This window comes from Arabidopsis lyrata (genome assembly GCF_000004255.2).
Source record: "Arabidopsis lyrata subsp. lyrata unplaced genomic scaffold ARALYscaffold_8, whole genome shotgun sequence".
In the NCBI taxonomy this organism is placed as follows: domain Eukaryota; kingdom Viridiplantae; phylum Streptophyta; class Magnoliopsida; order Brassicales; family Brassicaceae; genus Arabidopsis; species Arabidopsis lyrata.
In genome coordinates this window covers 18,048,407-18,063,618 of record NW_003302548.1, presented here as the reverse complement: position 1 = coordinate 18,063,618, position 15,212 = coordinate 18,048,407, and the positions used below count along the sequence as shown (strand labels likewise).

The following is a 15,212-nucleotide window of genomic DNA, read 5'->3' as shown; positions in this document are numbered from 1 at the left end:
CCCATGTATTTGATAAACAAATAATAGATATCAAGTTAACAAAATAATTAACTATCTAAAACTGCAACTGATTTGTCACCGGAAATTTGACCGAAACTAGTATCAGTTTATCTCTCGATAACTATTTTATTATATCGCTAAACAATTTGTTACATACGGAAGGACAATTTCGTCCAACTTATACAAGTTGATGAGAGAGAACTAATTATATAAAATGCATGTATGTATTCTTAATTTTTTAATCATCTATGGATTTAAATTTATATAACCCTTAAATGATAGTTGGTTTCTCATAGGTAGAATAAGATTTTCTCTTTTGTCAAATTGATAAGAAACCCTTTAAATAAATTGAGAGAGATTATCTATGGACATGATATGACAAAAGTGTCCTCTTCGATGAATTTCAATAACAAAACTAAACCTGGTCTCTCATGTCAAAATTGAAATCTCACTGAATTAATATTTAATGACATAACAAGTCAAAGTGATAATTTTTTTTTTTTTTTGTCATCTAGTCAAAGTGATAATATTAACCTATTTTTTATCCTTCACAAAACGATAATACTTCAATAAACAAATTAAAAAAGAGAGATGATAATTTTCAGAATAAAATATTTTCCGACTTGGACTGGGAATAATAAAATTGGGTGACCTAAAACGACGTCGTTTAAGTTACGCGAGGCATATAAATAGAGAGCCACCAAATAGCCTAACGTAGTCCACCTTCACTTGCTCTCTTTTTTCCGAAGAATCTGGTTCGTTTCTCTTTGAATTTTCTCTTTCTCTGTTCTTCTTTTATTTTTTTTAAGTCTCGAATATATCTTCATTATCATTACTTTATTTGCTTCGTTCTTCCGCAGTTTTTGTGCAAGGTTTTAACGATTTTTATATTTCTTTGGTTTGAACGAAGGCAGAGAGAGATAGAGAGAAGATGGCGAGTGGTCTCGAGGATATTGTGAACGAGAATGTTGATTTGGTATGAAATTTCTTCTCTTTACTCTGTATTTTTTTTTTTTTTTTGTGTTTTCTAGTTTCGTAACTTGTTTGATGCGAGAGGAAAGTTTAGTTATGTTTTTGTTTCTTACTTAAAACGATTCGATCAAGTTAGGGTTCTACATAAATCTCTCTGCATCGTCGTTGAACTTTTGATTTCATATTTTAGCTTGATATTTTTTTTCTGGTTTGATTTCAATGAGAAAAGAATCAATGAAAAAGTGTTAATAGTTTCATGATTATTTCAGACTTTCTGCGTTTTTTTTAAACACTTTTTCTTTATTGTTTTCTTAAAAGATTTTGCAATTGCACTAGTTTAAACAATTTTCAGTCACCAGAAATTTAGTTACAATTATGTATAAGTTGTTTCCAAATACAGCAAAAGTAATTAGTAGTAGTACTCTTTACTTCCTCATAATTCGTCTTAATGAGTTTACCTAATTTTGAGATTTCTTAGAGAAGTTTTAGTCAATTATACTATGTTTTTGGATTTTACATACTCAGGGAAAATCGCATTATCAATCGGTTAATCACTTCCCTAGATAAAAACTAAACTCCAATCTTCACCTGATTTTCTGGACTGAATTAAAGATCCCATGTTATATTGACGGATTTGCCCCTATTGATGTATCTTCCGTTACAATGGGCCTTTTATTCAATTGGGCCTTTTAGGCTTATTATATACGGAAATTAAAGGACAAGGCTGGTGGTCCCACCTTAGATTCTCTGACATCGACCGCTGCCTCTAATAGAACATTCCATAATCTTGGTCATTTAATATTTTTAATTTGACATGTAATCTTGTTTTATTTTTTGCTTTTTCTTGGTAAAAGGTTAACATTTGTATTTGTAACAAAAAGATGTTCTACAGATAAAAAATACTTAGTTGTTATGTGTGTAGAAGATACATTACTTAACACCTTGTGAGATAATTGGATTATATTGCAGGAGAAAATCCCTATTGAGGAAGTGTTCCAGCAGTTGAAATGCAGCAGAGAAGGTTTATCTGGAGCAGAAGGAGAAAACAGGCTCCAGCTATTTGGCCCCAACAAACTCGAGGAGAAGAAGGTAACAAAAATAACTGTTTTATATAATAAAGCAGTTTGGTTTAAGTTTTAACCAAGTCAAGTCACTAACTATGTTATGGTGATTTCAATAAAATAGGAAAGCAAAATACTCAAGTTCTTGGGTTTTATGTGGAACCCTCTCTCTTGGGTCATGGAAGCAGCTGCAATCATGGCTATTGCTTTGGCTAATGGCGGTGGAAAGCCACCGGATTGGCAGGATTTTGTCGGTATTGTTTGTCTTTTGGTTATCAACTCAACTATCAGTTTTATCGAAGAAAACAATGCCGGTAATGCTGCTGCTGCTCTTATGGCTGGTCTTGCTCCCAAAACTAAGGTTCCTTTTTATAACCTCTCTTTAAACTCCTCTTTTGCTTCATTGACACCAATACATTTTCATTAGCATTTACGTGTATGTTTAGTGTAAATATACCAGGTAACAATATTTGTTTTGTTATGCAGGTTCTAAGAGATGGCAAATGGTCAGAGCAAGAAGCTTCTATTCTTGTTCCTGGAGATATTGTGAGCATCAAGCTTGGTGACATCATTCCTGCTGATGCACGTCTTCTTGAAGGCGACCCTTTAAAAGTTGATCAATCCGCTCTAACCGGAGAATCTCTTCCCGCAACAAAAGGTCCAGGGGAAGAAGTTTTCTCCGGTTCTACCTGCAAACAAGGTGAGATTGAAGCGGTTGTGATTGCCACTGGAGTCCATACGTTTTTCGGTAAAGCGGCTCATCTTGTCGACAGCACAAACCAAGTTGGACATTTCCAGAAAGTTCTTACGGCGATTGGAAACTTCTGCATATGTTCCATAGCTGTCGGTATTCTGATTGAGCTCGTTGTTATGTACCCGATCCAGCACAGACACTACAGAGACGGAATCGACAATCTTCTTGTTCTTTTGATTGGTGGGATCCCCATTGCAATGCCTACTGTCTTGTCTGTGACAATGGCTATTGGATCTCACAAGTTGTCTCAACAAGGAGCTATCACAAAACGAATGACCGCCATTGAAGAAATGGCTGGTATGGATGTTCTGTGCAGTGATAAAACCGGGACTCTCACTCTAAACAAGCTTAGTGTTGACAAGAATCTGATTGAGGTTTATGTTAAAGGCGTTGAGAAAGATGAAGTTTTGCTTTTTGCTGCTAGAGCTTCAAGAGTTGAGAATCAAGATGCTATTGATGCTGCTATGGTTGGAATGCTTGCTGATCCAAAAGAGGTATATATATATTAAAACTCTGTTTTTTCCTCTGTTTTCTTTCTTGAAGAAAATGGAATGTTCTGTTCTCATTGTTTGTTTCTTTCAGGCGAGAGCTGGAATTAGAGAGATTCACTTCCTTCCATTCAATCCAGTTGATAAGCGAACCGCTTTGACGTATATCGATAGCAGCGGAAACTGGCACCGAGTAAGCAAAGGAGCTCCCGAGCAGGTAACTAAACTGTTTTTGTTTTACTTTTTAAGTCAAGTGTTGTGTCTCTTTAATGATAAACAGTAAGAAACTGATTCTTTGATGATTTCAGATTCTTGATCTCTGCAACGCTAGAGCTGATCTGAGGAAGAGAGTCCACTCTGCAATCGATAAGTACGCTGAGCGTGGACTCAGGTCACTAGCTGTTGCAAGACAGGTGAGAACATCTTGTAACAAATTATAGGAAAAAGGAAAGAGAGAGTTTATGTAAATTTTGTGTGTCTATGTTTCAGACTGTACCTGAGAAAACAAAAGAAAGCTCTGGTAGTCCATGGGAATTTGTTGGTGTGTTGCCTTTGTTTGATCCTCCAAGACATGATAGTGCAGAAACCATAAGAAGAGCTCTAGACCTCGGTGTCAACGTCAAGATGATTACTGGTTTATATCTATACATTACTCTTTGCTATTGCGGAAACACCGACTTTATATTCGATTTCTTACTAATGTTTCTATTGGTTTGATAGGTGATCAACTTGCTATTGCTAAAGAGACTGGACGTAGACTTGGAATGGGATCAAACATGTACCCATCCTCTTCTTTACTCGGTAAACACAAAGACGAAGCAATCGCTCACCTTCCTGTTGATGAGTTGATTGAGAAAGCTGATGGCTTTGCTGGGGTCTTCCCAGGTTTGTTTAAGAGCCTTATTTTTTTGCACAACACAAGCTTGCTCTTCTCTCTGTAACACTTAGTTTTTGTTTTTTTTTTTTCTTGTAAATTATTTCAGAGCACAAATATGAAATTGTGAAGAAGTTGCAAGAAAGGAAGCATATCTGTGGAATGACAGGAGATGGAGTGAATGATGCTCCCGCATTGAAGAAAGCGGATATAGGTATCGCTGTTGCGGATGCAACTGACGCTGCACGAGGTGCTTCTGATATTGTCCTCACTGAGCCAGGGCTCAGTGTGATTATCAGCGCGGTTTTAACAAGCCGAGCAATATTCCAGAGAATGAAGAACTACACAGTGAGTGTGCTCTTAATCTTAAACTATAGCTTTTTTAAAACCTTTTAACCAATTTGACATGTTCTAATGATATTTTCTAATGTTTCTTTTAAACAGATTTATGCAGTCTCAATTACCATTCGTATAGTGGTAAGTAATCAATCTTGTATGTATTCTTGAATATCATCAAAACAAATCTCTCTTTTTTATGATCTCTCACTTTGTGCCTTTTCACAGTTTGGGTTCATGCTCATTGCTCTAATATGGAAGTTCGACTTTTCACCATTCATGGTTTTGATCATTGCTATACTAAACGATGGTGAGTTTTTTTTTCTTTGAAAATAAAAACTCTCTCTAGATTGGTCTAAAAGACTAACGTCATTAACTTACTCAACAGGAACCATCATGACTATCTCAAAGGACAGAGTCAAGCCTTCTCCTACACCAGATAGCTGGAAACTCAAAGAAATCTTCGCAACCGGCGTTGTTCTTGGAGGCTACATGGCTATAATAACTGTCGTTTTCTTCTGGGCTGCGTACAAAACCGATTTCTTCCCGGTATGTAACATATAAAACAACCTCTCTTCAAGTTCCTTGTCACACAAGCATTAACTCTGTTTCTTTCTTATAGAGAACATTCCACGTGAGAGACTTGAGAGGCAGCGAACATGAGATGATGTCTGCTCTTTACTTACAAGTCAGTATAGTGAGCCAAGCTCTTATCTTCGTCACTCGATCTAGAAGCTGGTCTTTCACAGAACGACCTGGATATCTCTTGCTAGGTGCTTTCTGGATAGCACAATTGGTAAGCATTGTAACTTCTTCTTCTTGGTTGATTATAAACTCTCTTGAATGATTGATTCATTATAACTTGACCTTGTAGATTGCAACATTCATTGCGGTTTACCCGACTTGGGAATTTGCAAGAATCAAAGGAATAGGATGGGGATGGGCTGGAGTTATCTGGCTTTACAGTATTGTCTTTTACTTTCCATTAGACATAATGAAATTCGCAATCCGTTACATACTAGCCGGAACAGCCTGGAACAATCTCATTGACAACAGGGTACGTTTTGCCTTTTTTTCTTAGTTTACTTGTCTTTCTTCTTCTGAAATGTGATTTTAAGACTAACAAAATCTCTTTGAAAATACAGACTGCGTTTACCACTAAGCAAAACTATGGAATAGAGGAGAGAGAAGCACAATGGGCTCATGCACAAAGGACTTTACACGGTCTTCAGAACACTGAAACAGCCAACGTTATCCCGGAGAGAGGTGGTTACAGAGAACTGTCCGAGATCGCAAATCAAGCCAAGAGACGAGCTGAGATTGCAAGGTAATGGATTTGTAAAAGTTATCAAACTTAGGTTTCTTGTGAGTGAAGTTAACGTTAGGGTTTGTTGTTTACAGGCTTAGGGAACTTCATACGCTTAAGGGACATGTAGAGTCAGTGGTGAAGCTTAAGGGATTAGACATTGAGACAGCTGGTCACTACACCGTTTAATAAAGATTTCACAAGAAGATGATTAAGGAAGAAGAAGATCCTTTTGTTTAAGAGATGATAATGATGATGATTTTATAACAAGAGAAATAAGGGGGGTTTTTTCGGTTTTTCTTTTCTTTTCAATGTGTGTTAAGTTCCTCTAAACTCCTGGGGGTTTTCTTCCTTCTTCATGATTTTAGACTTTAATTATAAACATGTTTTTGTTTCCCATCTCTTGAAGAAAAAAGAGAAGATAATATCATAGGTTTTATATATTTTCGTTTCAATAGATATGGTTTTTGGTTATTATAAAGTAACAAATTTTATAAATTCACCTTTGAATTTCCAAATAAGATAAATTTTATCTTTACTACTTGTAAAGTTTCTCACATTTATCCATCTTCAAATTAAACCAAAAGCAGATTGAGGTCCGGTTAGATGAATAACCGGTTCTTCTTGATAACATAAACCGGATATCATAATCCGTGTGAATACATGTGTTCTTGAGTAGGCCACTAGTTATAATCCACGTGGCAATAGCTTTATCACAAAAACCTCATAGCTACAAAATACAAAAACCAAGAAGACGAGAAAGATCTTTAGAACAGAGAAGAAGAGCTTAGAACAAATCAAAGAGACCAAAACAAAAACAATGTCTTTCGCCGCCGTAGCTTCTACACGACAAAGCTTTTTATCGAACTCTTTCAGTTTCCGACACAGCTTTAAACCCAAATCCAATGTTAACCTCACTCGTCCTAATTCAATCTGTTGTAAATCTTCACACCACGACGACGAAACTGATTCTTCCCGGTAATTTTTCTTTATTTTTTAGAGAATTTTTCGTTCTAAATTCGGGTTTTGTTTATTTATTCAATCTTTAATTTATTTTGTTGATTAGGAAAAATGAGAATCAGCTGGCGAAATTGGCAATCGCGACGCTAGCTGTTGGCGTTTTGGCTTTCGGAAGCGTTGGAGATGCCTTTGCGGCCAAAAGCGGTGGTAGAATCGGTGGTCAAGCGTTTCGCTCTTCAGCTCCTCGCCCTCCTCCTAGAATTAACAACCGCTCGAGGTAAACAATAGCTACTTGAAGCTCTAATCTCGATTTTAATCATTTGAACATTTTTGAAATTCCAAGTAAATTAAGATCTTAGAGTTATTAATATTTTCATCATTTTTAATTTAATCTCACTTTGCAATTTTTTTTTAAAAAATGCATATAGTTTCAAGATTTTAATATTTTTTGGCTCAATAAATATTATTCATAATTAATAGTTTGTTTTTTGTTGAAAATATTGTAAAACATTTATCAAAAACTTTTTGTGTATTTTGTCTTTCTCAAAAACAAGAGGCTTCATGCATGGGCTTTAGCAGCCTCATATCCACATTATAGGCCATAAGTAAACCCCTTATATTTTTCTATAATTTACATATCGAGCCCCATACTTACAAAATGAATCCAAAATTATCTCTTGATTCACCACTACATTATTTTTAGGCCTAGATTTTTTTATTTTTCTATTGGGCTTTATGTTTACTTTTACATGTTACGGTGTAGTTTTATAAATTAATGAAGTCACAACTACTAGCATTTTAAATCAGAATTATTTGTTAACTATAAGCGCAAACCAAACGATAATGAAAATTTCATGTATTATTGTATTTTAGAAAATGATGGTTTGTGAATTTTTCTTTGGTCTGAATGGTTTTGTGATTTTTGTCACAGTTTTTATATCCTAACAGATTTTTCTTCACAGGACCAACATCTACGTGAATCCTCCGGTTGCACCACCTTTGATCGGTGGGTATGGATATGGTTACGGCGGTTACGGATTGTCACCATTTTCCTTTTTTGCCCCTGGTCCTGCGGTGGCAGTTGGTGTTGGCGGTGGTTTCGACCTCCTACTTCTCTTCATGTTTTTTGGAGCCGCTTCAGCCGTTGCTAGAAACTTTTTCCGATCAAGAAATGATGAAGATGACGAAGATGACTATTAGGAAAAAAGTAAAATAAAGAGGCTTATGTAATATGCTTAAATAACAATAGTCATACATACGATTTTGTGTAAAAAAATTACGATGGAAGAAGACGGATATGTGAAATCTTGAAATAGGTAACTAAAACCAATCTTAAAATAAATGGAGTCGATTTGAAAACACCTCGAAATTTCAAATTTACTATATACAATTTTTCTCTGTTCTACTTTATATTTTAAGTTCTATCCTTCTCAATGTATGACCTCATTGAGCTCCAAAAGCAAATTAATGAAAAGAAAACAAAACACTAAATGGATTATTTTGTCAATGGTTTATCAGTTCAGTAACGAAGAAGAATAATTAGACCTAAAAGTGAAATCAGTAAATCTAGTAAATAATTAATAATAATGATAAATCAGAAACAAAAAGAAAAATCAAGAAGAAGAAAAAAGAAAGAGTCAGTGAATTAACAAAAATCAAGAAGAGGTTCGGTTAATACTAAGTCCTTGAAAGAGCCAATGAGGTCTCTTCTTCTCTCGATCCAACGACGTCGTACTTGAGCTGCTCATAGGCGTGTTTGGTCCGCTACTTTCTTGGTTATTATTACTGTTATTGTTATTATTATTGCTCTGATTATTACAATTATCCGATGATGATCTCATCGACGTTGTTGATGAATAGTCCATGTCCTTGTTCGTCGTTGTGGTCATAGTAGTAGATGAAGAAGACAACCCAATGCTCAATGTCAATTCGAGTTCGCTCTCTTCGATATGATCCGTCGTCGTTTGTGTTGCTCTAACCACATTTTCGAGGTCTATGCCTGAACAACTTCCGGTCCTCTCTCGTGAACCGGTTTGGTCTTTGTTGTTAACAGTCCAATATTGTCTTCTATGTTTGAGTTGATTCATCATCATTTTCTGTGTATTATATACTCTATGTAGCTCTCGTACCTGCGATTATCACTTTGTTATATCCATGGTTATCTTCACAAGTTCAAAATGTTATGTTCGATGTGAAAAAACCGAATTGGTCCAATCCAAACCAAGCTGAAAAAAGGAATGAAAAACTAATCCGATACTTTTTAAAATTATTTTACGTTTTAATGAAGATAATCTTAATTGGACCAGAAAGGATAAGAAACATAAACTCAAATATAAATCTAAGTTAAGTATTTATATCAATACCATTATTTTCAATTTAAAGGTATTTGCTATGGATTATAACCTGAATCGGTCCACGAATCTAAACTAAAGTAAAAGAAAACCGATTCAAAAACTCATTAAATCTGATCATCCTTTTCAAAAACCAAAAAGCTAAAGCTGATTTAAACTAAAAAAGGAAATTAGCTAGACTCAAAACAAAACATAATTCTAAATCTTTCAAATTACATTAATAAATAGAATGGATCATTCAAAGCTGATCCATTGATACTAGATTTGCCTTTTTAGTTTGGTTACTTTCAACCAAAGAAGAGAAAAATAAAAACAAAAATCTGAGCCAAAACCAAACATGAAACTGGATTGAAAGACCAAATCCAGATAACGATATGCAAGTATAACGTACCTGTTGCTTAAAAATATCTTCTTGGGCTTGCATTGTACTTCTGATGGATTCAGCATTTTGTTTTTCAAGAAACCTATCCATTGACCTTAAAATAAAAACCCCTTCTTCTTCTTCCTCCTCTTTCTCGTCTGTCAACGTCTCCTTTGACGATTCTTGTCGACCATTAACAACAAATCTGATGAATCCACTATGATCAACACTCTTTAATCCACGTGGGTTTGTTGTAATTCGCTCAATGATCTTTGTTCCCATGCCTGAAACGTAGAGTCATATATATAGTTCATAACCATTTGATGAGTGATAAAACACATTAAAAACCCTAACTCTACTTAAATTGTATATTTGAGTGAGTGTTGTGTGTGTGTGTGTGTGTGTGTATACATGTGATTATGATATTGATGGAGTAATCGTCAGAAGCCACTAGTTCGTGAAGTGAAGGGTTTATAGACAAAAGAAGCTTGACTAGTGGGACACACTTTTGAATTTGATTAGATTCTCTCTCATGGTGTTTTGTCTTAAAGCCAAGTATTTTCTTCTAAACCGAATCAAAATGTCTTTCCGATCACTAAATCAATGGATAGAAAAGTAAGACCACAAATTGTTGGATTTTTTTTTTTTTTTTTTTAATTGTTAGTAATTATACAGGTGGAAGATTTACTATTTTCAGTTATATATGCGTATATGACCAAGCTAATTTCTGTTTATTTCTTTTAATTGAATTTACTTTTTTTAGTCACTGCAAAGAAAAATTCAAAACGTTAGTTTAAATATAGTATAAACATTGAACAAGTAATAGACTCAACCGAGCTGAATACTAATTAGAGAATCTAAGTAGAGCCACCATGACACTAGCTAGCTAGACACGGCCTGTCTTACCAATAAGATAACATTACAAAACTTTTTTTTTATTCGAATTTACCTACTTTCATATCCAATGCAAAATATCTAAATTATCTTTTGTTTTATAGTAAAATATATATTATCATCGACGTGAGAAATAGTAAGCGATTCGGGAAATAATATTTTGTTTTCAAATCAGTGAAATAATTGATGCGGTATAGTACAATAATATCATTTTCACAACTAAATTTCAAAATAGAATGATTCGAGTTGTAAAATTGCAAGAAATATATAAAATATGTGGTGAAGGTTGTCAAAGGACGAAGGAAAGAAAAGAGCTAATTGTCAATTTTTGTTTTTCCTTTTCTACGGATAAGCATGACTTAGAATATGAGAATGATTTTTTTTTTCTTTTTTTTTGTTTGATAAAAAATATGAGAATGATTAACAAAATATAGATAGAGACATGGAAAAAAGTAACAACAAACACTAGTCGAGCAGTCGATTTAAAGTCAACAAATAAGAATTTTTACTATTTAGTGTAAATTGATGATCATGCGAGGAAGACTGTCTCACCTAAGTTTCTTTTCTATTAAAACTGGAATAATACATATTGTATTTAAATTGGTCACATCGTTCATTATGTTTTCGCATTCATGCGAAGAGGACTATGTCACCTAAATTTCCACTTATACTTGTTTCCTAATTTTGTTTTAAAAGTTGTCTACACAAAAATCATATAAATAAATAAATAAATATATTGGGACACATGTGTACTTACGTATCTATTATACACACGCTCGCAAGTACACAAAGACATGATAAGATCATGTCTATGTATCTATAATTGTATAAAACCAAATTAGATACCCAATAGGATAAGACAAGGACAACAAATTGGTTAAAAGATAGCGATTTTTTTATTTATTTATTTGTGTGTATATTTCTAAACAAAATATCTATTTCGCTATCAAAAAATTATTCTAGCTATACTCTTGAGGTACTGAAATTTCAATTAACTGAAAAAAAGAAAACCCATGAGTTTTTTTTTTTCTTAGACACACACACAAATATATATATAGAGAAAGTATATCTATATAAATAGAAAGCACCAGCAATATCCGGACCGGAATCTGTTTATGGACATATATAACAATCCTTTCGATATATGCATATGAATAATGAATATGATAGATATATTTTAAAATTACCGTCCAAAAAAATATAAAAATTACCTGAAAAGAGGAGTGGCCAAGCTGTGATTTTCTCCAAAGAAGCTCATTGATCACATGTTCTATGCTCATGCCACAAAACTCACTTAAGAGAAACTCTTCAAGACGCACACTTACCTTACCATATGCTTTTTTACCAATTTGGTCCAAGCATAACCCAAAAGCTGAGAGATTACTATAGGATTTGTTTTGTCAACAATCAAATATTACGACTCTAAAGCTGTGTGGAAGAAGAGATAGCTAGAGAGATATACAGAGAGAAGGAAAGAGAAGGAGAGAGGGATAATGGGAATTCACAATCACAGCTAAGGAAATGCTTAAATTAAATAAGGATTAATAAAAAATAATATATAGTGATGGAAGTTAAAATAGTTTTCAAAGGCTAATTTTGACAGGCTGTGATATTTGTGAAGGAAGGAGGCAAGGAAAAAGCTTTTTATGTCCATCTAATTGTTCTCTCTCTAACAGACAGACAAAACAATAGCTATTTTTATATTATGGATTTACTAGTTTGTAATATTTTAATCCCTTACTTGAGAGTCCTTTATTCTCTGAAAAGATGTTTTTTTTTTTTCATTAATATAAATGCCACTATATGAAATAGTTAAAGAAAAGTTTTTAACATGTTGTAGTTTAACTCAAAAGATGGCTAAATTAATTTGTCCAAGAATTTACATATATTAAGTGTTACTGATAAATCATAGAATCCTAAGTCTTATGAAAGTAGATTCTGTATATTATGTATATATCATAGTTTATATATAAGTGGGGGTCTGGAATAATTGGATGTGCTGATATAATATAAATTGAGAAGATCAAGAGGATTTGGACAAATGATGAACAATAAAATAATTCAGAAAATGTGATTTTTAAGCCAATATATTCCAGACAAGTCCTCACTGGACATGATCAAGATATGCATGTAACCATATAAAAAATCAAAATAAATTAGATATTATATCAACAACCAATTGAAGACAAAGCTTCTATCTTTTGTGTGTGTAACAATATAATGGCGTTTTTGTTTCCTGTATTATTTTTAGAAATTCAAATGATTCCCCTTTCTATATATTCTTTTATCAATTTGTAATTTTGTATATTAAAACGTATATATTCTCCATCATCAACATCCGTACTGGTATTATGATTATCCAACCATACCCAACAATCCCATGACTATCATTTTTATCTGACACCAAGTTTAATGAGATAGATCCTCTTATAGTATATCATTTGTTAGCAGTTTTATAGACCGAATAACAATTATTCAATTTTCCTTTTTTTCGTCTTGCGTTTTTTCTTGTAACTTGCATATATATGGTATGGATACTTTCATGTATATATTTGATGGAAATAAAATTATATGGTTGATGATTTCGGAGATTTCTAAAACCTAGATTCATATATCTAGTCTAGTGACGAAATGGATTTACCTGACATGCCAATAAAAATCGTGAAAGGTAATTTTATTTCAGTTAAGACTTTTGACGTTATTAAAATTTGAATTGGTGATAACACCACGTTTAGGTTGGTAGTAAATTTTGCTTCCACAAAAATATGCACGTAATGCTACAATTCAAGACCGATGAACTATACAATTCAAGACCGTTAAACGATGAACCCTTAGATTACCTAATAGTGATCTACAAATTATTATGCATCAGCTAAATAATAATATCACGGCCAATGACTAAGAGGATCCATAACTAAACCCAAGAAATAGAATTTAAGTTTGTTCATAAGATTCCAAATTAAACAACCCTCTAAAAGAAATTATCAGCACATGATTTAAGTGGCATTTTAAGTTTTATAATAATTAAAAGATATATTTCTATACTTTAACGTTGCTTGTCTTCTACTTGTTTCGTTTTCTCCTCTCAAAGAAATCTCGTGCTAACATGGGGCTTCGATTACGCACCGACTTATCATAATTATACTTGAACTAATATACTTAATTGTGACTATATTACTCTTTAATTTCACTAATCACTTAGAGATAATTGTATCATATGTATATATAGTTCACCAGTGTAACATGTATAGACAGAAAATCTTAGTCTTGATTCAAAAAGTCTTCTAGTATCATTTATATCATTAAAAACCTCGATCATAAATTCATCATAAGGTACGTACGTACCAATTTGTTGTAACAAAAGAGCTTATTATATTTTGTCTCAACTCTCAAGTTCTACGTATCTATCGGTAAAACAGTAACGATGCTAATATGTTTTTAGTGAATCTAAATAATAGCAGCAACCGGATAAGTGAAGTATACACTAATATTTTATTTTAGAGTTCATAGATCTAACCAATCTTTGAACTAATTGCCGGTGCATTAAGAAACACATATCATCAATCGTGGTTTGCTATTACCGTCCTTAGCTTAAATCCAGATCCCAAAAAGATTAGTGTATATTAATATTAAACAATTCAAAAAATCAAGAAAACTATATAGTATTGATCATTTGATCTGCGGTCAATATTTTTGTAATAGAAAAATGAAATGATTCCTTCCGCGGATGCATGCGTATGTTAATAAATTTGTAATTGTAAGAAAAGACAATTTAGTCTAATTATTGTAGAGAAAAAGAGCTGGCTGGATTAGGCGGAGCCATGTGAAACGAGAAGCAACAAGGAAACGAGAAAGAGTCATTTAGCATAATTAATTATATTCTAAGCTCAAAACCAAACATGATATGATATCAAGTACAAGTACTTAGCAGTAATTACCGACACGATAATTGCTTTTATTGGCTTAGATTAATAAAATCAGATTTTTTTAGAGTTCCAAAGTTTGAATCTGCAGGTCAACAACTAAATTTCGAATAGTAGTACATCACATGAATTATTGTCTGTTGATTCTCTGTGTGTATATATATAGTCATATAAATCCATATATACTTACAATGTTTCGTACGTAGATATTTTAATACTCTTTCTGTTTCACAAAGAGTCTCATTCTACATTTTTACACACATATTAAGATAACTATTAAAATTTCTATTATACCCTTATTAATATACTAAACAAAATTATCTCTCTTATTAATATATTAAAGGAAATAAGGTTAAAATTGGATTTTTACTCAAAATTTTGTATTCAAAATACAAAACGACACTCTTTGTAAAACAAAAATAAAACTTTAAAACGACACTCTTTGTAAAACGGAGAGAGTATGCGTTTGAGATAAATGTTTTTATTTATACCCTATATTTAATTACTCCTATATTATTTTAGCACCTCCTTTTTAGCATTTTGGTTCGTTAAATAACACATTTTAACCGGGCTTTGTGGCCTAGTGGAAAAGGGGTCACGGCTGTGACTTCCGCCACCAAGGTTCGAGGCACGGCCACTAGCAGATTTACATGAGGGAATCGCCAGCTTCCCGGGAAGTGGGGTACCCTAGGGCAGATGACGCATGTGGGTCCCACACTAGTCGGTTCTACCTCAGAAGGGCCGGACACCCGAGTTATCAAAAAAAAAAATTATAAAAAAAAAAATAATAAATAACACATTTTATATAGCTTTACGCCTTTACCTAACAACTTTTGATTGTATTTACGTGAAATATAATGAAGAAAGAATGAATCAGAGAAAATCAAATCAGTTTTGTCCGCCGCATATTAGACAATATTAAAAGAACGGAC

At 33.3% G+C, this 15,212-nt stretch overlaps 3 protein-coding genes across 3 annotated transcripts; 2 read left to right on the top strand and 1 right to left on the bottom strand.

The window, feature by feature from the left end:
• Positions 1 to 651: 651 nt before the first annotated feature.
• Positions 652 to 6,265, top strand: LOC110225470 (ATPase 3, plasma membrane-type). The gene is made up of 17 exons (XM_021015305.1): positions 652 to 755; positions 911 to 976; positions 1,942 to 2,061; positions 2,158 to 2,394; positions 2,520 to 3,281; positions 3,370 to 3,492; positions 3,584 to 3,688; positions 3,765 to 3,909; positions 3,996 to 4,160; positions 4,259 to 4,497; positions 4,594 to 4,626; positions 4,714 to 4,795; positions 4,874 to 5,034; positions 5,108 to 5,281; positions 5,360 to 5,542; positions 5,631 to 5,812; positions 5,887 to 6,265. The coding sequence occupies exons 2-17, from the start codon at positions 932 to 934 to the stop codon at positions 5,978 to 5,980; spliced, it is 2,850 nt and encodes a 949-aa protein (XP_020870964.1). The 5' UTR covers positions 652 to 755; positions 911 to 931; the 3' UTR covers positions 5,981 to 6,265.
• A 182-nt stretch (positions 6,266 to 6,447) lies between these two features.
• LOC9300591 lies at positions 6,448 to 8,112 on the top strand. The gene is made up of 3 exons (XM_021015317.1): positions 6,448 to 6,769; positions 6,858 to 7,028; positions 7,714 to 8,112. The coding sequence occupies exons 1-3, from the start codon at positions 6,612 to 6,614 to the stop codon at positions 7,949 to 7,951; spliced, it is 567 nt and encodes a 188-aa protein (XP_020870976.1). The 5' UTR covers positions 6,448 to 6,611; the 3' UTR covers positions 7,952 to 8,112.
• A 107-nt stretch (positions 8,113 to 8,219) lies between these two features.
• LOC9300590 (ras guanine nucleotide exchange factor Q) lies at positions 8,220 to 12,004 on the bottom strand. Its single transcript, XM_002864468.2, has 3 exons — positions 11,569 to 12,004; positions 9,494 to 9,747; positions 8,220 to 8,880 (listed from the first exon to the last, which is right to left on the bottom strand). Exons 2-3 carry the CDS (start codon positions 9,743 to 9,745, stop codon positions 8,407 to 8,409), a joined length of 726 nt encoding a protein of 241 aa, XP_002864514.1. The 5' UTR covers positions 9,746 to 9,747; positions 11,569 to 12,004; the 3' UTR covers positions 8,220 to 8,406.
• Between the last annotated feature and the right edge of the window lie 3,208 nt (positions 12,005 to 15,212).

Bases quoted from the DNA above. Each gene is read 5' to 3' on its own strand.
- LOC110225470 (XM_021015305.1), top strand. From the start codon at position 932: ATGGCGAGTGGTCTCGAGGATATTGTGAACGAGAATGTTGATTTG. The intron at 3,282-3,369 runs GTATATATATAT...TGTTTCTTTCAG, and splicing joins TGCTTGCTGATCCAAAAGAG to GCGAGAGCTGGAATTAGAGA. The intron at 3,910-3,995 runs GTTTATATCTAT...TTGGTTTGATAG, and splicing joins CAACGTCAAGATGATTACTG to GTGATCAACTTGCTATTGCT.
- LOC9300591 (XM_021015317.1), top strand. From the start codon at position 6,612: ATGTCTTTCGCCGCCGTAGCTTCTACACGACAAAGCTTTTTATCGAAC. The intron at 6,770-6,857 runs GTAATTTTTCTT...TTTGTTGATTAG, and splicing joins GACGAAACTGATTCTTCCCG to GAAAAATGAGAATCAGCTGG. The intron at 7,029-7,713 runs GTAAACAATAGC...TTTTCTTCACAG, and splicing joins AGAATTAACAACCGCTCGAG to GACCAACATCTACGTGAATC.
- LOC9300590 (XM_002864468.2), bottom strand. From the start codon at position 9,745: ATGGGAACAAAGATCATTGAGCGAATTACAACAAACCCACGTGGATTA. The intron at 8,881-9,493 runs GTACGTTATACT...TGATAATCGCAG, and splicing joins AAGATATTTTTAAGCAACAG to GTACGAGAGCTACATAGAGT.